Source organism: the organism of the source record quoted next, unplaced genomic scaffold, assembly GCF_019419815.1.
Source record: "Pyrus x bretschneideri cultivar Hongxiangsu unplaced genomic scaffold, Pyrus_bretschneideri_v1 Contig63, whole genome shotgun sequence".
Lineage (NCBI taxonomy): Eukaryota > Viridiplantae > Streptophyta > Magnoliopsida > Rosales > Rosaceae > Pyrus > Pyrus x bretschneideri.
In genome coordinates, this window is record NW_025999802.1 from 652,681 (window position 1) to 670,061 (window position 17,381).

The 17,381-nt window shown below is 35.4% G+C and overlaps 1 protein-coding gene across 1 annotated transcript; it reads left to right on the top strand.

Moving 5' to 3' along the window:
* The first annotated feature begins 1,428 nt into the window (after positions 1-1,428).
* LOC125472061 (transcription factor bHLH111) lies at positions 1,429-4,290 on the top strand. Its single transcript, XM_048573111.1, has 7 exons — positions 1,429-1,801; positions 2,095-2,899; positions 3,145-3,273; positions 3,397-3,468; positions 3,616-3,684; positions 3,782-3,820; positions 3,932-4,290. The coding sequence occupies exons 1-7, from the start codon at positions 1,473-1,475 to the stop codon at positions 4,094-4,096; spliced, it is 1,608 nt and encodes a 535-aa protein (XP_048429068.1). The 5' UTR covers positions 1,429-1,472; the 3' UTR covers positions 4,097-4,290.
* Positions 4,291-17,381: the final 13,091 nt, after the last annotated feature.

The window sequence follows — 17,381 nt, forward strand, 5'->3', positions numbered from 1 at the left end:
GAGCTCCCAAAAGGCCTCGTGCTAGGTAGGGATGGGAATATACATTTAAGGATCACCCCTGGGCGATGTGGGATGTCACATAATCCATTGACAGAAACCACCAAGAAAATGACTATGGCAATAGTGTAGGCATATACTAGTTAATTATATAAAAGAATATGAACTTTTCAATATTGTCTAAATAGGAATCAAATTAAGTAATTTAAATGTATAACACCGTCTAACCTATGATATGTATCCAGTCCCCACCTATTATCAAACTTTCCACTCCAAGCCTAGAGATTAGAAATATTAGATACATTGGGTGGATGATATTGAAGCTAGAGCTACCTAACAAGAACATTTTAATTAAAAGCAAATACGGATCAAATATATGACCATGTATTCGTTCGCCTGACATTGTCTAATTAATAAATTTAAAAATGCTTCCTTCCTTCGGCAGCCAATGGCCCTTAATGGTGGTAGAGAACGAAATTATAAAGGTGGAAAAAAATTCCCAAGTGGAACTTGATGTAGAATGATGCAGATTGCCACTCAATAAAAACACCCACCAACTAGACCATGTTCACTGACATACATGCAAAGGCCAAGAAACTACACCTTTCGTTTAAAGGGACTGCATTTGTTAAATATAAAATAAAAGTAAAAGATAATAAACATATTAATAAATTATTAAGCAATAGCGATTTTAATTTCTGACCATTTTATCATCAAGGTCCAATTAGGTCCATTATTCAATCTTAGCCCATTGTGTTGATCTCTAGTAGTAAAACACATAGCTTCTTCTGATATATAGAGAAATAAAATATACAAGTTCCAATGACCTAAAACTTGAGTTCTAATCTTAAACTGTATGGGGCAAATTTGGTACTTACGTGATTAATTCAGTTATTGTGCTGGTACGTGTGTTTGGATATGCCTTTATCAACTTCTGCAGAACTAATGTCACGACTATTGTGATTTTTTTTTAAATATAAACTAATTTGCATTTGCGACCATTTATGTATAAGTTGATCAATTGTATTTGAGAAAAGTACTGAACGTACGTATTCCTCATTGCTTACGAATCAGTAGTAGTAGTGTCGTGTCAGGCGCCCTATCAATATAAAAAAAGTTGTTTTAATTTCTTAGCGAAGAATAAAGAAAAATAAACCAATCGAGAGGCATTAGGAAACCCTAACCCTAAAACCGAATTCTTGGTCTTGGGCATCGGGAAACCCTAAACCTAAAACCAAGCACTTGGGTATTGGCTTGTTATTTATGTCCTTATATAAATTAATAATTGCCCACGAACTTTAGTGGAAAAACTGAGGCCATATTTTATTGTCTCCCCTTGTTATTGATGGATAAAGCCTACAAACGCCGTACGTCACCACCCAACGGATATGCATATATATCCCAATCCCTTCCAAACCCTCCACCACAACATTCCATTACAGAGAGAGAGAGAGACTGAACAACGTTAAGAACAAATGGCCGAAGAATGCGGTGTTGCAATCTCTTCTTCCTCTGCGCAGCTAACGCAACAAAACTGGTGGGATCTCGTCAGCTCTACCAACCCATGGCAGCAGCAGCAGCAACTAAATCAGAAGTACTCCAACTCTTCTAATAATAATTGTGATGATGTTGATCAGGATGTTTCAATCTCCAGTACTTCCTTTACCAATGCCTCCAACCACTCAAGCCTCAGCGTCGACTCCTCTCGTAGACTGCTTGCTGATCAACGTTCTGCTTCTTCCAACGACGACCTGATTAATGGCGAACAGGTCTCTGATAATCATATTTGGAACCATGTCCTATTGTAAGTAACTAATTAAATTTTCTCTAACATATTTATTACTAATTAGCTAGTAATTAATCAAAAGAATTACATAATCTCAGATAAACTTGAACTGTCCTTTTATTTTTCCTTACGTAGCAGGGTTCTACCCTTGAGCCTAGCATATCCTACCTATCACCATATCTATCCTCACCACATGGACCAACTCCAGTAGAACTTGAGCCGTGTTTATGTATATATATGCATCTCTACATTAATTTCGGCATATATATGGTACTTAATTAATTTAAATTTTGATTGAACCGTGCATGCAGAAGCGTTAATGCAAACCATGATTTACGCAACAATGATCATGGTGTTGGAGAGAACTTCATAGATGCACTATCATCCAAGGGCTTGTCAACTCATCATGTTATGTACGATGAGCCTGCTTGTGACTACTTGAAGAAGTTGGACAACAATAGTACTTGGGAGTTCACAAACTCAGCCGCCTCCAATTTCAACAATTTTGAAAAGCAAATAAATGGAGGATTCATGGATAACAACATGAATATTAGTATTGAGAACGAAAGGTTAACCAAGTTGTCTAATCTAGTCAGCAGTTGGTCCATTGCACCCCCAGAACCACAACTAGTACTCAACAATTTTCCTCCTCATCAAGTAATGGATCATGATCATCACTACTCACAACCAAATCTCTGTCACTTAAAGCCGCAACCGTTTTTTAATGATTCCACCTCATCATGCAATCCTCAGATGGGAATTACAAATAGAAACTCGGCATCCAGTTTATTTTCGTGTTACCGCAGTCAAAATATGAAGGTAGACGATCAGAACCATGGACACCCTAATGGCATTGAATATCAGATTGGCCTCGACAACCCAATGGCTGCAGATCATCATAATAGCAAGTACTTCAATGGAAATGGATCAATCTTGCCGGATTCTTATTCCTCATGCACTAGTACTAATGCTGCCAGAAATTTTGCAGATGTTATATCTTTTACGAGTCGATTAGGAAATAAGCCCTTGAACGACCTTCATGCTCCTAAGCCTTGTTTCAAAACTTTGAACTCTTCTGATCATTCTAAGAAGCAAAACCTGCAAACTTCTTCGTCGGTAAGCTCAATATTTAGTTAATTTAATTTTTTTGTTCACTTACTTAGAGCTAATGATTTTAAATTTGCCTCGTATATCTGATCCCTTGAGCTTCTTTATGTGTATGTGTGTGTATAATTGCGCGCCTAAGCTTATTTGAGCCATATCTGAACTGAAGCTCATTGTATATTATATATGTATATATAATTGAATGGGTAGTGGAGGAGGACAGGTTCTAATTACATGCATATATATACTACACGCAGGCAAGAATGAGTGGTGGAAGAGGACAGGGAATTGCAAATGAAGGAAAAAAGAAAAGAACGGACGACACATCATCAGAAACAGTCGTGAAAAAGCCTAAGCAAGAAACTTCTACAGTTTCATCTGTAAAGGTACTCTTAACATACAAAATAAAAAAGGCAAAAGACAATAAATCATGCTTGATCGTTGTTAATTAATTGATTACATTAACTTTTGCTCATGAAATTATAAACTAATGTATATTGGATCAACAGATGCAGGCACCAAAAGTCAAGCTTGGGGACAGGATCACGGCCCTTCAACAAATCGTGTCTCCATTTGGAAAGGTGAGCGGAAAGTAGCAGCACAAGTTCACCTGCTAATTATTTCATTTCAACTGGATTAATTTGTTATGCAGATGTTTCATTCCTTAATTAACTGCAGGTGATCATATTTGTCATATTTTAAACTATCATAATTTGATTAAATTTCAGACTGATACGGCATCAGTACTATACGAAGCGATTCAATACATTAAGTTCCTGCAAGAACAAGTGCACGTGGTATGCTATCATAATCTCTTGTTAAATTTGTTCTTTGAAAACAATTTTATTTTCCAACTAATAAGAATTAATCTACATTTCCATAATTTTTTTGCAGCTATTGAATAGCCCTTATTTGAAGACAAATTCACCAAAGGTATATATATGTATATAAAACATATATAGAAACACACACACACACACACACACTCTAATCAGTGTACTTCAACAATTTGTACATATAATTAACTAGTGTTATTTTAATTAGGATCCATGGGTGATGGAAAGAAAAGATCACAAGGGAGATACAAAGGTTGATCTCAAGAGCAAAGGCCTATGTTTGGTGCCTGTTTCATGTACGCCTCAAGTTTATCGTGAAAATACAGGATCAGACTATTGGACACCAACATATAGAGGAAGTTTGTATAGATAAACCAAGTGCATATAAATGATACATTTAAGTATATATGTTTCATATTTTCTTATGGCCAATGTAATAATTTTAATGTAGCAAAAAAATTGGTCAGTGCATGTAACTTATATCTTCTCAAAAGAATGGGAAGTAACTATATCTTTCGTATTATGGCTGTAGCCTAATTAAGGTCCCATGAAGCTGCTGCTAATCAATATACGTCAGGTTTTCATATTAATGCTACGTATATTTTGATTAGGGAATTGTTATTAGTACTCCAAAAATCTCATTTTGCATCTCAAACTTTCTATATTTAGAAAGAAAAATACATTTGTGACTCAAAATGAGATTTTTTTTTAAGTGTCAATAACAGTTCCCTTTGATTTTGCGCATCATGCAACTCATCTTTTGGGATTATGATTTTAAATATATATCGGTGTAGTGTTACGGAACTTATATAATTCTATGTCTATATGGATTAAGAGATGACTAACTCGATCTACATATAAGATGGTAAGATCTTAATATTGTGTGTTATTTGGAAGTCAACGGTTCGTTCTTTCTGATCTGACATTCTTCTTCTTTTCGCTCTCTTCACGATCAGTTCTTGTAAAATTCTCACATGCAAAAGAACTAATGGAAGTTTATAGCCATAGCTGCTTCAACTGTGAGTTAGTGTAAGTCATGCGTAACCGATGCGTACACATTTGATTACAAATGAGAGTTTCAAATCCTGAATTTGTAGCTAAACCCCAATGATTTATATTTGTATTATCTTTCAAAAATGAATGTATGTGAAATAAATTTCTATATTGCATGTATTATAATGGAGAAGATCGAGATTCACAGTATTCATGATGCATGAGCAAACCATATATATATTCTCCTTTTTTTTTTTTTGAAATGATCAACAAAGTGATCACCAAATTGTTGAATCCGAAATGGTGGAGAGGAGTAGTTGTACTTACAAATTGAAATGCTTGCAAGTTGGCCACTCACTTTGCTTTTGCCCTCACCGCAGCTCATGAAATACACAAGCTAAATAAATAGTATTTTCCAAACCCATAATTTCATGAATCCGAAGCCTCACAAATTTTAAATCTAGAAGCAAAGTTGACAAAGAGAAAAAGTGAATCCAACGAAGTAAAATTGGTCAAGGGAAAGATGAGCATAAAGTTCAAAACTCTTAGTGGTAGTGGTGCACTTAAGCATGTTGTTTTGGTACTCCTTTCAATCAAAACGATAGTAGACTATGTTATTTTGGTCTACCATAGAAAGAAAGAAACTAAAATGCATGATGTGCAAACCATTCAAAACCTCATCATACTATAATTACCAAAGAAAAAAGTTAAGGAGACTAAATTTGTACACAAAATTTACAAACCAAATGATGTGTCACCAGTTGGAAATGAACATGTTTATCAACGGTTAAGTAATAATCCAATCATCAACTTTTATGTCATTAAGTTTACAAAATTATGTCTACAAATTTATATCCTTAGCATTACCCATTAGGAAATTCGCAGAAAACACTAATACTTGTTTTTAGTGGTATTCCAATAATTATCGACTTTGACTCGTCATTTTTGAAGACCCAAGAGGACGAGGAGCATTGAATTGTAATATTGTAGAGAAATTGTAGTTCAAGTGGTTAAGAGCGTTTACTCTGTATATAATATACACCCTGGTGCGAGTTTTACCCCCATCGATCTCACTCTCTCCTAACAATTTTACACATTGACACTATCGTTTATAAAAAACAGTGTGTAATACTAACTCCAAGTTAACCAAATTGTTGACACAAAAACAATGTTGCAACAAAAACTTATACTATCACTATACAGTCTGACACTCCGACAAAATTATTTTTCAAGAAAAGCCCAAACTGAATTTGTTACGTAGAAAATGAAAAGCCCCTAACTCATGCCCAAAATTTTGAACAATAGTGGGCCTCTTACTGAGTACCTGGCCTTGAAGTTAGCCCAATGAATGACACTTATGTTTTTGTTTATTTTTTTTATACAATTGAACTTAAGACTTTAAATGTATATGGTAAATGTTCTTAATCGCTTAAACCCCATAGTAAAATTTAACACTTTTATCTTACATTCTAGAAAACTACTTTGATAACGTGCTACCCTTTTTTTTTTTAATAAAGTACTTATATCATATCACATAAAGCGATAACGTACTTTTAATTCTAATTAAACAACATATCAATATTTTTATTATCCCGAATCACATAAGATAATATATTTTTAATCTTAGTCAAACAATATAGCAATATACTTATGATTTTGCATATTAAGAGACAACAACGTACTTTTAATTCTGATAAAAAAGAATGCTAAAACAAAGTAAGATTGAAGTTTTTACTCCATTTTCCCTAAACCAACCCTTCCCGTTGCACTTCCAAAGTAGAGGAAGCTCCCACCTTTTATTATACTGCTACCAAATTAGTTACACTACAAACTCCCTCCCTCCCTCCTAATTTGCAATTAGGGTTTTCCATTGCCCCCATTTCCACCATTTTTTTTAAACCCCTGACATGAAGCGCAGGTTCGACGATTTCAAAATATCTGACGAGGACTGGGAGTTGCATTCCTCCGCCTTCAACCCCTCCCGTGTCCTCAAGAAGTCTCGCACCCCAGGGCAGCCGCCGATCGAGTCTTTCGCCTTCCGATCAGCCTCCAAGCCCCAACAGCTCTCCCAAGACGATAAGGACTTCGATTCCAATTGCGTCGAGATTAAACACGAACTGGCTGACGACGACTCCGATTGCGTCGTTATTCAGAATGAATTGAAGAACGATGACGCCGACGAGATCCCGGAGGCTAGGCCGGTCAATCGTGGGCATAGGTTTGTGGTCGAGGACGAGGATAGCGATGGGGATTGGGCTAATATTGAGTCAACGAGTGAGGAAGAGGATGAGGAGGTAGAGGAGTTGGAGGACGACGATGTGGTTGGGAAGGCTTTGCAGAAGTGTGCCAAAATATCGGCGGATTTGAGAAATGAGCTCCACGGGAGTTCGACTCCAGCGGTTTCTAATCGATACGCCGAAGTGGAAGCTGCCCCTGTGAGGATTGTCGATCAGATGCCTTTTCTTACTTTTATTGAGCTTCTTGTGGTATGAGTGACATGGAGTTGGAAAGCTCTTACCTTTACTCATTCATAATTGGGCTAAAAAATATGGTATTCCTTTGTTTCCAATGTAATTAGTGAAATAAGAAAAATTACAGGGCAATAGAATGTAGCTGTATAAAAGTATGGTTCTTTTATGTCATTGAGTATTACTTGCGTGAAGGTTTGTATTTCTTTTCAGTATGTGTTGAAAGGTCGTCATAAGCACAGAATTGGCTTCTTTTTTTTTGTTGTTGTTGTTGTTGATGCTGGTGTCGTTATCGTCTTTCAATTGTTGCTGGTGTTGATCTGCCGATAGAGAAACTGCAACAGGAAACCTTTGTAATTTAGTTTTTGTATTTTTCCAGTCACACTGCAAGAGGTCCATTGTTGTAATGGTTAGGGATTTGAACAAAAAACTATACATAGTCGTCGGTAGTATGCTATACGGGTGTAAATTGGTCCAAAAAATTCTTGTGGCAATTAAAAAATTTTCGTCAATAAAATGACGATGAATTAACAATGATTTTAGGTAGCAAGTTAGAATTCTTTGAGTGTATGGTCTATAATAACTAACAATTTAACTCACTAATGTTATCATTCAATCTTGTAAACTAATTGAGACCAAAATTGGAAAAAGAGATACCAACGGAGAGGAATAACCAATCGATGAAAGAACAAGAAACCATTATATTTCAATAGAGGTACGAGAAACGGTTAGGGGCAATGAAGTAGGTAAAGTGGTTGGATTTGCAACCTATTCCAACCATTGCTGGATGTGATTCCAAGAGCCCAACGAGAATGAATACCACACATAAGAGTCAAAACCGGTGTGTAAAAATAAAAGTTTAATTAATTAACAAAATAGAAAATCTTATACGGGTTTGGGCTTAGGGCCTCGGGTTGAAGCTTGAAAAGTTTGGATTCTAAGGACAAACGGCATGAGTTGACCTTCAAACAACTTTAGGGCCTCCTCTTTGTTGGTATTTATTTGGTTGAAAGTGTAACCAGTTGGACCACTAACCCTACTGAGGTCCTGTGTAAAAGGGTGTCGTTACCTTTTTCTTAACATCCAATGTTAATGGGAATTGATGATGGCTCCTAATCGATTTTTACTTAAGCCAATCTCTTAAGTATTGTCTAAACTCAAATTAATTCTATTCTCGTTTATAATTATCTACAACTGAAGTATTGTGAAGGGTTGGGTTATGAGTGAGTTGAACAAGGTCAATTACTGAGGTTCACTGAGCTGCATGCATGATGCATGAATGAAATAGAGTCTCACGTCGGAAACTTCACAAGCTAAATTACAAATATATTGAATGGTTTTTCTTCTAATGCACTAAAGCCATTTGTGATAAAATCCAAACACGTGCGTGAGTTATGCAACTAGTTAAGTTAGGACAATATCGGTGTGAGTAGTAGTAGACCGTTGACTTCGGCCCTAAAATCTTAACCAACTTATGTGTAAGATTAGATGTTTAAGCTCAAAACACATATTTGAGTAGTGTGAGTTGTGTAAGAGTGTGTTGACAAAAAAAGAGAGTGATGTAATAGTGTGGACAACGAAACGAAAGTAAGAGGAAGCTAGACAGCAAAAGTTGTTAGTTGATATGTCTTTTCGATGGAAATTCCCCTTTACAAGATAATTTTTCTTTCTTGCATCAACACTACCACTCCTAGCTGGGCTGCTGCTGCCTATTACTATGTATGTATTACCCATCATTCATCTCTCTCTCTCTCTCTTTCTCTCTCTCTCTCTCTCTCTCTCTTTTAGTTGCAGGTGAATCTTTCTTTTGGTTCCTTCCTTCCAAGTGAGTAGTTTGTAGCCCGTGAATTCGCTTTTTCTAGCTCCAAGGAAGTTTACCATCCCATTCCCAACCTCCCACCAAAAGCAACAACATGCAAATGCAGTACTCCTTCAAGCCCTACAAACTATAAATTGGATTTTTGTTATCTTGCCCTTTACAACTAATACTATTTAAACATGTTATGATAGGCTTGCAGCTGGCTTTTAATTGAGGGAATGCATGATTCCCTTCAATAATATATTATGATTAGATTAGATATTCATGCATAGGGCAGGGCAGAGGCCCCTCCCTTCCCCAACCCCTGTACTAGCAGTCACAGCATGTCTCTACTTTATGCTCCATCCAAAAGAAAGCCACAAAGGAATAGGACCCACCAATGACCCGGCACAACGTGTCCCTCCCATTGTCACCATCACTCACATGCATCGATCGAGCTGCAGGCAAATCACATGTTTCTGTGTGTTGTCCATCTCGATCGACGTCCCACTTTCTCGCTATTTCAATCTTTCCAACCTTTCCCATGCATGTAAATTTCTCAATGCTAATCTACACCAGCTTCTATCTACTTGTGCTGCTCATCAAATATTAGTTACAGTCATAGAATGGAGATAGATTCATAGGATAAGAAAACCCTAAACATAACATTGCATATGCGCGCGGTAAATTAATTAATGTGTCAAATTAACAGTCATAGTGGAGATAGACTCGATAGACACATCATGGAGTTAAAAAAACCCTAATATTGAATAACATTGCTTGTGTGTGGTAAGGATTGTTGTTTGCACTTTTATTTTTTTTCTTTTCCACTCATTTTATCGTATTTGTCTCTCGATTATCCTTCAATTCATTCAATTCAAAGGTAAAGAAAACAAAAATCACTTATTGTACTATTAATGTATCAAATTTGCCAAGTTAAAGAAAAGAGAGGTAAAAGGACTTAATTAGCTAGGATTAGTATATGAGTTATGAACTTAAGCTTTGTAAACCTTTATCTTCTTAATTTATCTTCATGCATGTAAATTAAGATGTATACTATCAATTAAATAACACAAAACATGTAGTAGTAGTACTAGAAGCAAGGGAAAGGAAAGGAATAATATTTTGATTGATTAAGGGGGGATGGGAAGGAGAGGGGCATGCATGTCATATATATATGATGTTCATATACTCCATATGGTGGCCAGCAACGATTCCTCACGGTACGGATGGGACCCACATAGCTCCTTCCAAGAAGAAGACTTGCAACCATGACTAGTATACTACCACCACCACCAACAGTCTCCACTGTCTACTCATATGTACCTCTACAAGAAGAAGAAGAAGCAGCAGCAGCAGCAGCAGCTAGGGTTGTGGCTTTCTGTGGGCCCAGTAGGGTTCGTAACTTCGTCATTTTCATGTCACTCCACCGTAGGCCACCGGCAATCCCGACAAACCGCAAAATTTCCTTCTCTAAAGATAGACATGACCCACAGAACAATTTGTTCCTCCAATCTATCTCTGGTAATGAATTTTAAATTTCAAATTTGACAAGTATGTTTTACAAGTTTTCGGATTATTTTTATCCATTGGGAATTAATCTAAATTATGATGTGGAGCGTATCGACATGAATTTACAAAGATTATTACGCAGATTTTGGGACCCCATAGAGAATTGACATGGGAAATTGAATATTAGTTTTGAATGAAAAAGAATATTCAGTCTGAGTCATGACGATCAATGAAAATCTTGTTTAGCTTTATTTAATTGCAACTGTACATTTTAAACACGAAAATTGAGAATGTGGGTTGTTTTCATTACGTCGATTATTGAGAATTTGGTGTGGACCGTGGTCCTTCTGAGCTCCAACAAAATAATTGTATGTATGATCATGTGAATACAGCAATACAATATCCTAAATGAAGTTACTATCAAATCATATTATATATTTTCATAAGAATAAGAAAATTATATATATTAGGCACAAAATGTGAAACTTGCCAAGATGCTAACGTAGAGAATATGTCTCCGGGGGACTGCAGCTGGTTTAGGATTGAAAGGGAAAGGCACACTTTCTCTCTTTTTTTACCCAAAAATTATTTGATTTTAAATTCACCCAGGAAAAAGACTTTTCCTTTATACAAGGAAATTGTGGAAAATTGTCAAACTTTCATACGCCGTTAAATCGTAACTGGTTAATATGTTACTGTAGTTAAACAACCCCAATAATTAACTAGGGATTCCAAACATTTTCTCACAAAAAATCCAAACATATTCACGCAAGATTGACCTTAATCCAATATCCTTAATTCTTTTGGTTGAATTAACCACTCTTCCAACCTGGAAAGGTTATGGGGAATTTCATTCTGCCCGTGGTCACTGTCAAGTAAATTTACCAACTCGGATCATCAAACCCGGATCGATCCCCCAATTTTCTTTATCATTTTGAGAGCCGCAGTCTACGCCCTTACCGTTAGGCCACTTGTTATAGTTTTAGTTGAATTAAATTCAAACAGTGCTCAAAAAACTAATTAAAGGTTTAATGTTATAGTTTCCAATAATAATAAGGTATGAAAAGTTCTGGGAAATATTCTTTTATAATTGGAATATTTTTATCAACAACCCCAATAACTATGACCTTTGATTACGGGAGGAGCGTGTGACTGTGAGCTTAATCTTTGTGAATTAGGACACGTTATACATGCAGCCAAACACATGAAGCTCATCAGCAGCCATTTTTTATTCTAAATGATCAGCTAATTTTGAACAATGATATTCTATATGGCACTTCACTATGGATATTGCACGAAGAATATTTATGCTAGACGGTAAATGGTGCATAAAAGGTATAACGTTTGGCTAAACGTCAAGGAGTTGATGATAATTCCATTCTCGTTTTTCCATATATGGAAATCATACATAATATAAAAATATAGACACAGCCAAACCAAGACCTGGAACAAACACTGGAATTTGGAGAATATATATCACACAAGATGATCAAACCTTAAAGTCAGTACTGGACAGCACCTGTTTACAAGCACAACCGAATAATTGTCAAGTTAGATTTCTTTCACATTCCCCACCATATGCATACGGTTCTATATATATCCTTAATTTCCCATGAGGCAACGGGGAGAATGTGAGGACAAAATTTCATATTAATGAGACTACATCATGCAAGAGCTTATAAGAGATTGAGCTATTTCTCATATTGTCAATTGGTTTTATGGTCGAACCTCAACTCTTCATGATATCAAAGTAGTTTGACCCACGTGTCAAACCCAACGGCCGCATGTGATCCACGTCACCACTTTGTATTATCTAAGCTTAAAAATTTGTCACACATAAAAGGGCGTGTGAGAATGTGAGGACAAAATCCCACATTTTCACATCAAAGCTACATATTTATAAAATTATAATTCTTAGTTTTATTTTAATCTTCTTGCTTCTTCTTCTTCTTCTTTTTTTTTTTTTTTTTCCTGTTTTGCAGGTTTATATTTTTTTAAGTTTGTTTATGAGGGGTTAGGTCCTCTGTCCTTCCTCGTTCTTGTATCTTTCTTTTTTCTAAGAGGTAAAATTTATCTTCTAAAATAAATATTCCCCGTTAAAATATTTAGAAAAACATGAATGTAATTGGAAAAATTACACATAGAATATAAGTTAAAATATTTAGAAAAACATGAAGGTAATTGGAAAAATTACACATAGAATATACTTTTAATACTTAATTATATATTGAGACAACATTTTTTAAACATTTTAAGGAGAGACAAAAGTTAATGCATATGGAAAATGACATCATTGACTTTTGTACTTTAGAGTGCAAGTTACGAAAATAACCTTTATATTAAAATTCAAAATGTGAGTTTTTGCTCAGCTTCCACCACTCCTCAAACCAGATCTAAAATGGCAGACCGAGCCCTCAAGAGGCAATCAAATCCCCAGAGAAAAAGATATGGATATTCTTAAATATAGTCCAAATTTGTCTCACTTGGTGGCTGACTTTATGAAGCAAATATAAACACAAGGTGAAAAGGAAGCCACATTGAAATTGTTGTTGACTGCAACTTATTTCCGTTAGTGGCCAAAATTGGTTAAATCTGAATCGGCCACTAAACTCTACTCTCTCTCTCTCTCTCTCTCTATGATTCAAACATTTGAACCTCACTGCAACTTAATCCATGTCGTCAATCTTCAATAAAAATTTCACAGCCTAAATCTCAAAGGTACCTTCTCAAATTCTAGTTCATTTATAGGGTTTTGGTTCCAATTGATTTAAGGATGAAGATTAACCATTCAATTTTTAAATTTTCTTTCAAATTTTGTGATTAGAGATAAATTTGAAGCTCATAGCTTAGATAAAGCCCCATACACTATTAATTCAAAACAAGAAGAAGAAGAAGCCGACTCGAACCAGTACCATATATGCAATTTAATCATCGCTCTAGTCGCCTTGTCGTTATTCACTACTTATATTGGTCCAGAAGGTAACATTTCAACTGGTATTTTCAAAAGGTAACATTCGAACTAGTAATTTCAAAAGTTTCACTTATTTCTAAATACAAGAAAAGGCACTTGAACATTCCGGCTCACGTTTCACCTTGCTTCTATGTGAAAGAGGGAAATTATGTTCGTATTAGCCCAAGACGGGTTGAATTGATTCTGCAAAAATAGTTGAGGACGGGTTGAACTGATGCTATAAAAATGGTCGATGACAAGTGAACTAATTCTGCAAAAAATGGTCGAGGACGAGTTGAACTGATTCTACAAAAGTGGTCGAGAACGAATTGAACTAATTCTACAAAAATGGTCATAGACGAGTTGAACTGATTATGTAAAAATGGTCGATGATTGGTTGAACTTTGAATTGATTCTGCAAAAATGGTCAACGAAGGGTTGAACTAATTTTGCAAAAATAGTCAAAAACGGGTTGAACTGATTCTGCAAAAATAACCAACGACGAATTAAATTGATTCTGTAGAAATGGTCATACGGGTTGAATTGATTCTGCGAAAATGGTCGAAGAATAGTTGAATTGATTCTACAAATGGTCGAAGACAGGTTGAACTGATTCTGCAAAAAATGTTAAGGATGGGTTGAACTGATTCTGCAAAAATAATTAAGGACGGGTTGAACTAATTCTGCAAAAATGGTCGAAGAGGGTTGAACTAATTCTACAAAAATGATCGAGGACGAATTAAACCGATTCTACAAAAACAGTCGATGACGGGTAGAACTGACTCTGCAAAAATAGTCGAAGATGGGTTGGCAAATATTAATTTTATTGGAGTTGTGAGGGCTGAGTTTTATTAACAGCATAAAACCTTAGGGGTACAGCTGATATTTTAAAACATTGTTTCTATGTTTTTGGGTTGGGCTTTAGTTGTTTTTATGTTTTGTTTCTCCTTGACATGTTTAAAAACTAGTGGAGTTCCTTGAAATATAGTAAAACTTTTTGTCTCTACATATAAAGCTCCCAATGGAATTATCAACTCCCTTAAGGTTTCAAAAAAGATTGAGTTTAATGTGTTTTGAAAGGTAAAGTTTATGTCTCTCAATTTATTATATAACTTCTTCAATTCTCTTCTCACTAAAATTTCATCGTGACTGCTAAGGGTTTTGAAAGAAAAAAAAATGTATTAAGTTGACAAATTATTCCCAATGAATAGTATTCTACTATTCATGTATTTATGAGTGCCACAAATCTAGGTTTATTCTAAGATAGTGATATTTATACACTTATTTTTACTTCTTACACACTCTTGTAATTTTTTTATCATTGATCTTCTTTGATTGATTCGATCTGACGGTCGAAAATTAAGAAAGTTGTGTGAAAAGTAAAAATGGGTGTATGGATAGCATTGTACCCTTATTTTAATTTGACTAGAAATGACTTGGGAGTACTCCGTCTCCTAACTTGAACAAGAATGGCAAATTTTTTAGTCGAGCAAATCATGTCCGTCTAAAGGAAATCCTGGTCCTGCTGCTTGAGGAGTTTTTGGGATTGCTATGGTCAGTTTCTTGGTGGTTTCTGCCAAGGGATTGTTCATTGCAACTTTTTTTGCAGACTTTTCAGCAATTATTATTGGTGTAGAGTTTGCATATCAATGGGGTTGGCATTATCTTTGGTTGGAAAATGACTCTTCTAGTGTTATTTTTGCCCGCCAATCGACTAAATTTGATTGTCCTTGACCTCTTTGTATGCAATGGTTTACTTATTTGGACCACATTCGGAAGATGACTTTCTATGCCTCTCACATATGTCGTGAAGGATGTAATTGCGGACAATTTTGCTAATATAGGCTTGTCTTCTCCAACTTTGCTATGACACGATTCCCCTCCAATGACAATTTGTGTTGCTTTATTTTCAGACTATGTTGGTTTGCCTAGCTTCCGCTTCTCAAATTAATGTGCATCTTGACATACAGGATTGTTTCACTCTTTTTTTATCTTAACCTTGGGATGTTGCTTTTTCTGTTGTACAGGTTTAGACCTTTAGGTTTGGCTTTAGAAGGGTTATTCCTTTATTTTTGTTGTTTTTGTTTCTAGAAGGTTAAGTTTTATGTCCCTCCTTCTTTTCATGTTTTTTTATCCTTTTTTCTTGTATTACGAGAGGTTAGGTTTATATCCCCCTGACTAAGTGTATCTTTTTTTTTCGATATCAATAAAATTCCTCTCGTACTGTCACAGTTTTCTTTAAAAAAAAAAAAAAAAAAAATCATGTCCGTCTATTCGGTTGCATATTTCATGATAGCCCACCATGTCTAAGAGGTGGGTCCTAATGTGCGATATAAAATATATATATATATATATATATATATGATGCCCTCCTAAAAGGGTCTTTAAGGACAGAAACCTCCCTGACTACTCCTGAGGAAGTTCTCTTTTTTCCTTGATCAATTTACATACATACATACATATATATATATATATATATATATATATAGATAATGTAATAGATGTATTCCTTTGGTCCCACTTATTGCTGAACATGTACATTATTGCATAAAGGGAATAAAGAGGTTGATTATATTACATGACTACTAGCTAAGTCATGCAGTACTGAGGTTGACAGAGGAAATACCAAAGAGTTTGGCTCTCTACCTCACAAGCCAACAAAAATTGTCCATTTCCCGGATAAATTTCAAGGAAAAAAAGAGAGAGTAAGACGGCCACCTTTGTTTGATGGGTAAGGCAACTGAATGAAGCTTCCTTTGCTTGCAGGTAACAACAATTCTACTCTCAAATCAAAATGCAACCAATTAAGTTTGGAGAAAAGTGCTCGTTTGAAACATTTCGGCATGCAGCTTTAACCTTTCCACCCTTATTTCTTTTAACTATTTTAGATTCTCTCTTTTAGAAGTGTCTTTCCACATAGTTCAGAAGTAGTCAAATGACATGTTTACAAATCCATAATCAAAATTAGAGAAGTTCAATTGAGAAGGAATTAAATTTGTTGTATCCCTTCCAGACACATCTAACCTCTCTCTCGCGCCATTTAAATTTAAAGTTATTGTATCCTTTTCTTTGTTGTTGAAGACAAATCCGCTTTATGGAATTAAGTACCTAAAATCCCCCAACCTTTTGGTATGATTCCAAATCAATCTCAACCTTTTCAAGCATTCCAATAGAGTATCCAATGTATAGGAAATATCACTTATGTTAGGTTCCAAGGTAAGAGAATCGTTAAGTGCCTACATGGCATTCATGGTTAGATTTTTTTAAATGACGTGATAATTTCCAAACCTAATTCCCACCCATTAAATAGATCTTGATGGAGGCCAAACCTCAAAATACTTCTTTGAAACCCCAACTTCTCTTTCGCCTGAAACTGCACGTAGGGTTGCAGACTTTAAAAAAAAAAAAAAAAAATTGTGGTGACATGGCTTGGAGATTGGATGTCGACGAGAGGATGCCAATGACTGTCTACTGCACAGTCCAAGAGTGATCATGAGAAAGCTGCTAGGCCTATTGTTTCTCGGTCCCAATTTTATTGGGAGAAGCACTTGTTATACTCATAGTCATTCACGGATTTATATTCCTTGTAAATCTTGTTGTACAAACCAAATCTTATACGGATTAGTCCTGTGCATATATAGTTCTTTCAATGCCAAATTGCTCCCAAATCTTATTTGGCTTGAGATCATACAAATTCATGAATTTCATGATAAGAACTAATTAATAAAAACCCCAGATTAAAAGAAACTAAAAAGAGATAAAAAAATAAAAAATAAAAAATTAGCACAAGAAAGAGTGAGGCTTTTGGTCTCGAGGTTGTTGCGAAATGTTCGAATTCGAATACTGTACCAATTTGCGGCCATGTTTGATTAGGCGATCATTGTGTATTTTGGATTTGATTTTTTCTGCAGAGGATGATAAAGAAGGAGGAGTTTCA

Excerpts from the sequence above, each read along its gene's own strand:
- LOC125472061 (XM_048573111.1), top strand. The coding sequence starts at position 1,473 with ATGGCCGAAGAATGCGGTGTTGCAATCTCTTCTTCCTCTGCGCAGCTA. Across the intron at positions 3,274-3,396 it reads CTACAGTTTCATCTGTAAAG|ATGCAGGCACCAAAAGTCAA; the intron begins GTACTCTTAACA and ends TTGGATCAACAG. Across the intron at positions 3,685-3,781 it reads TGCAAGAACAAGTGCACGTG|CTATTGAATAGCCCTTATTT; the intron begins GTATGCTATCAT and ends ATTTTTTTGCAG.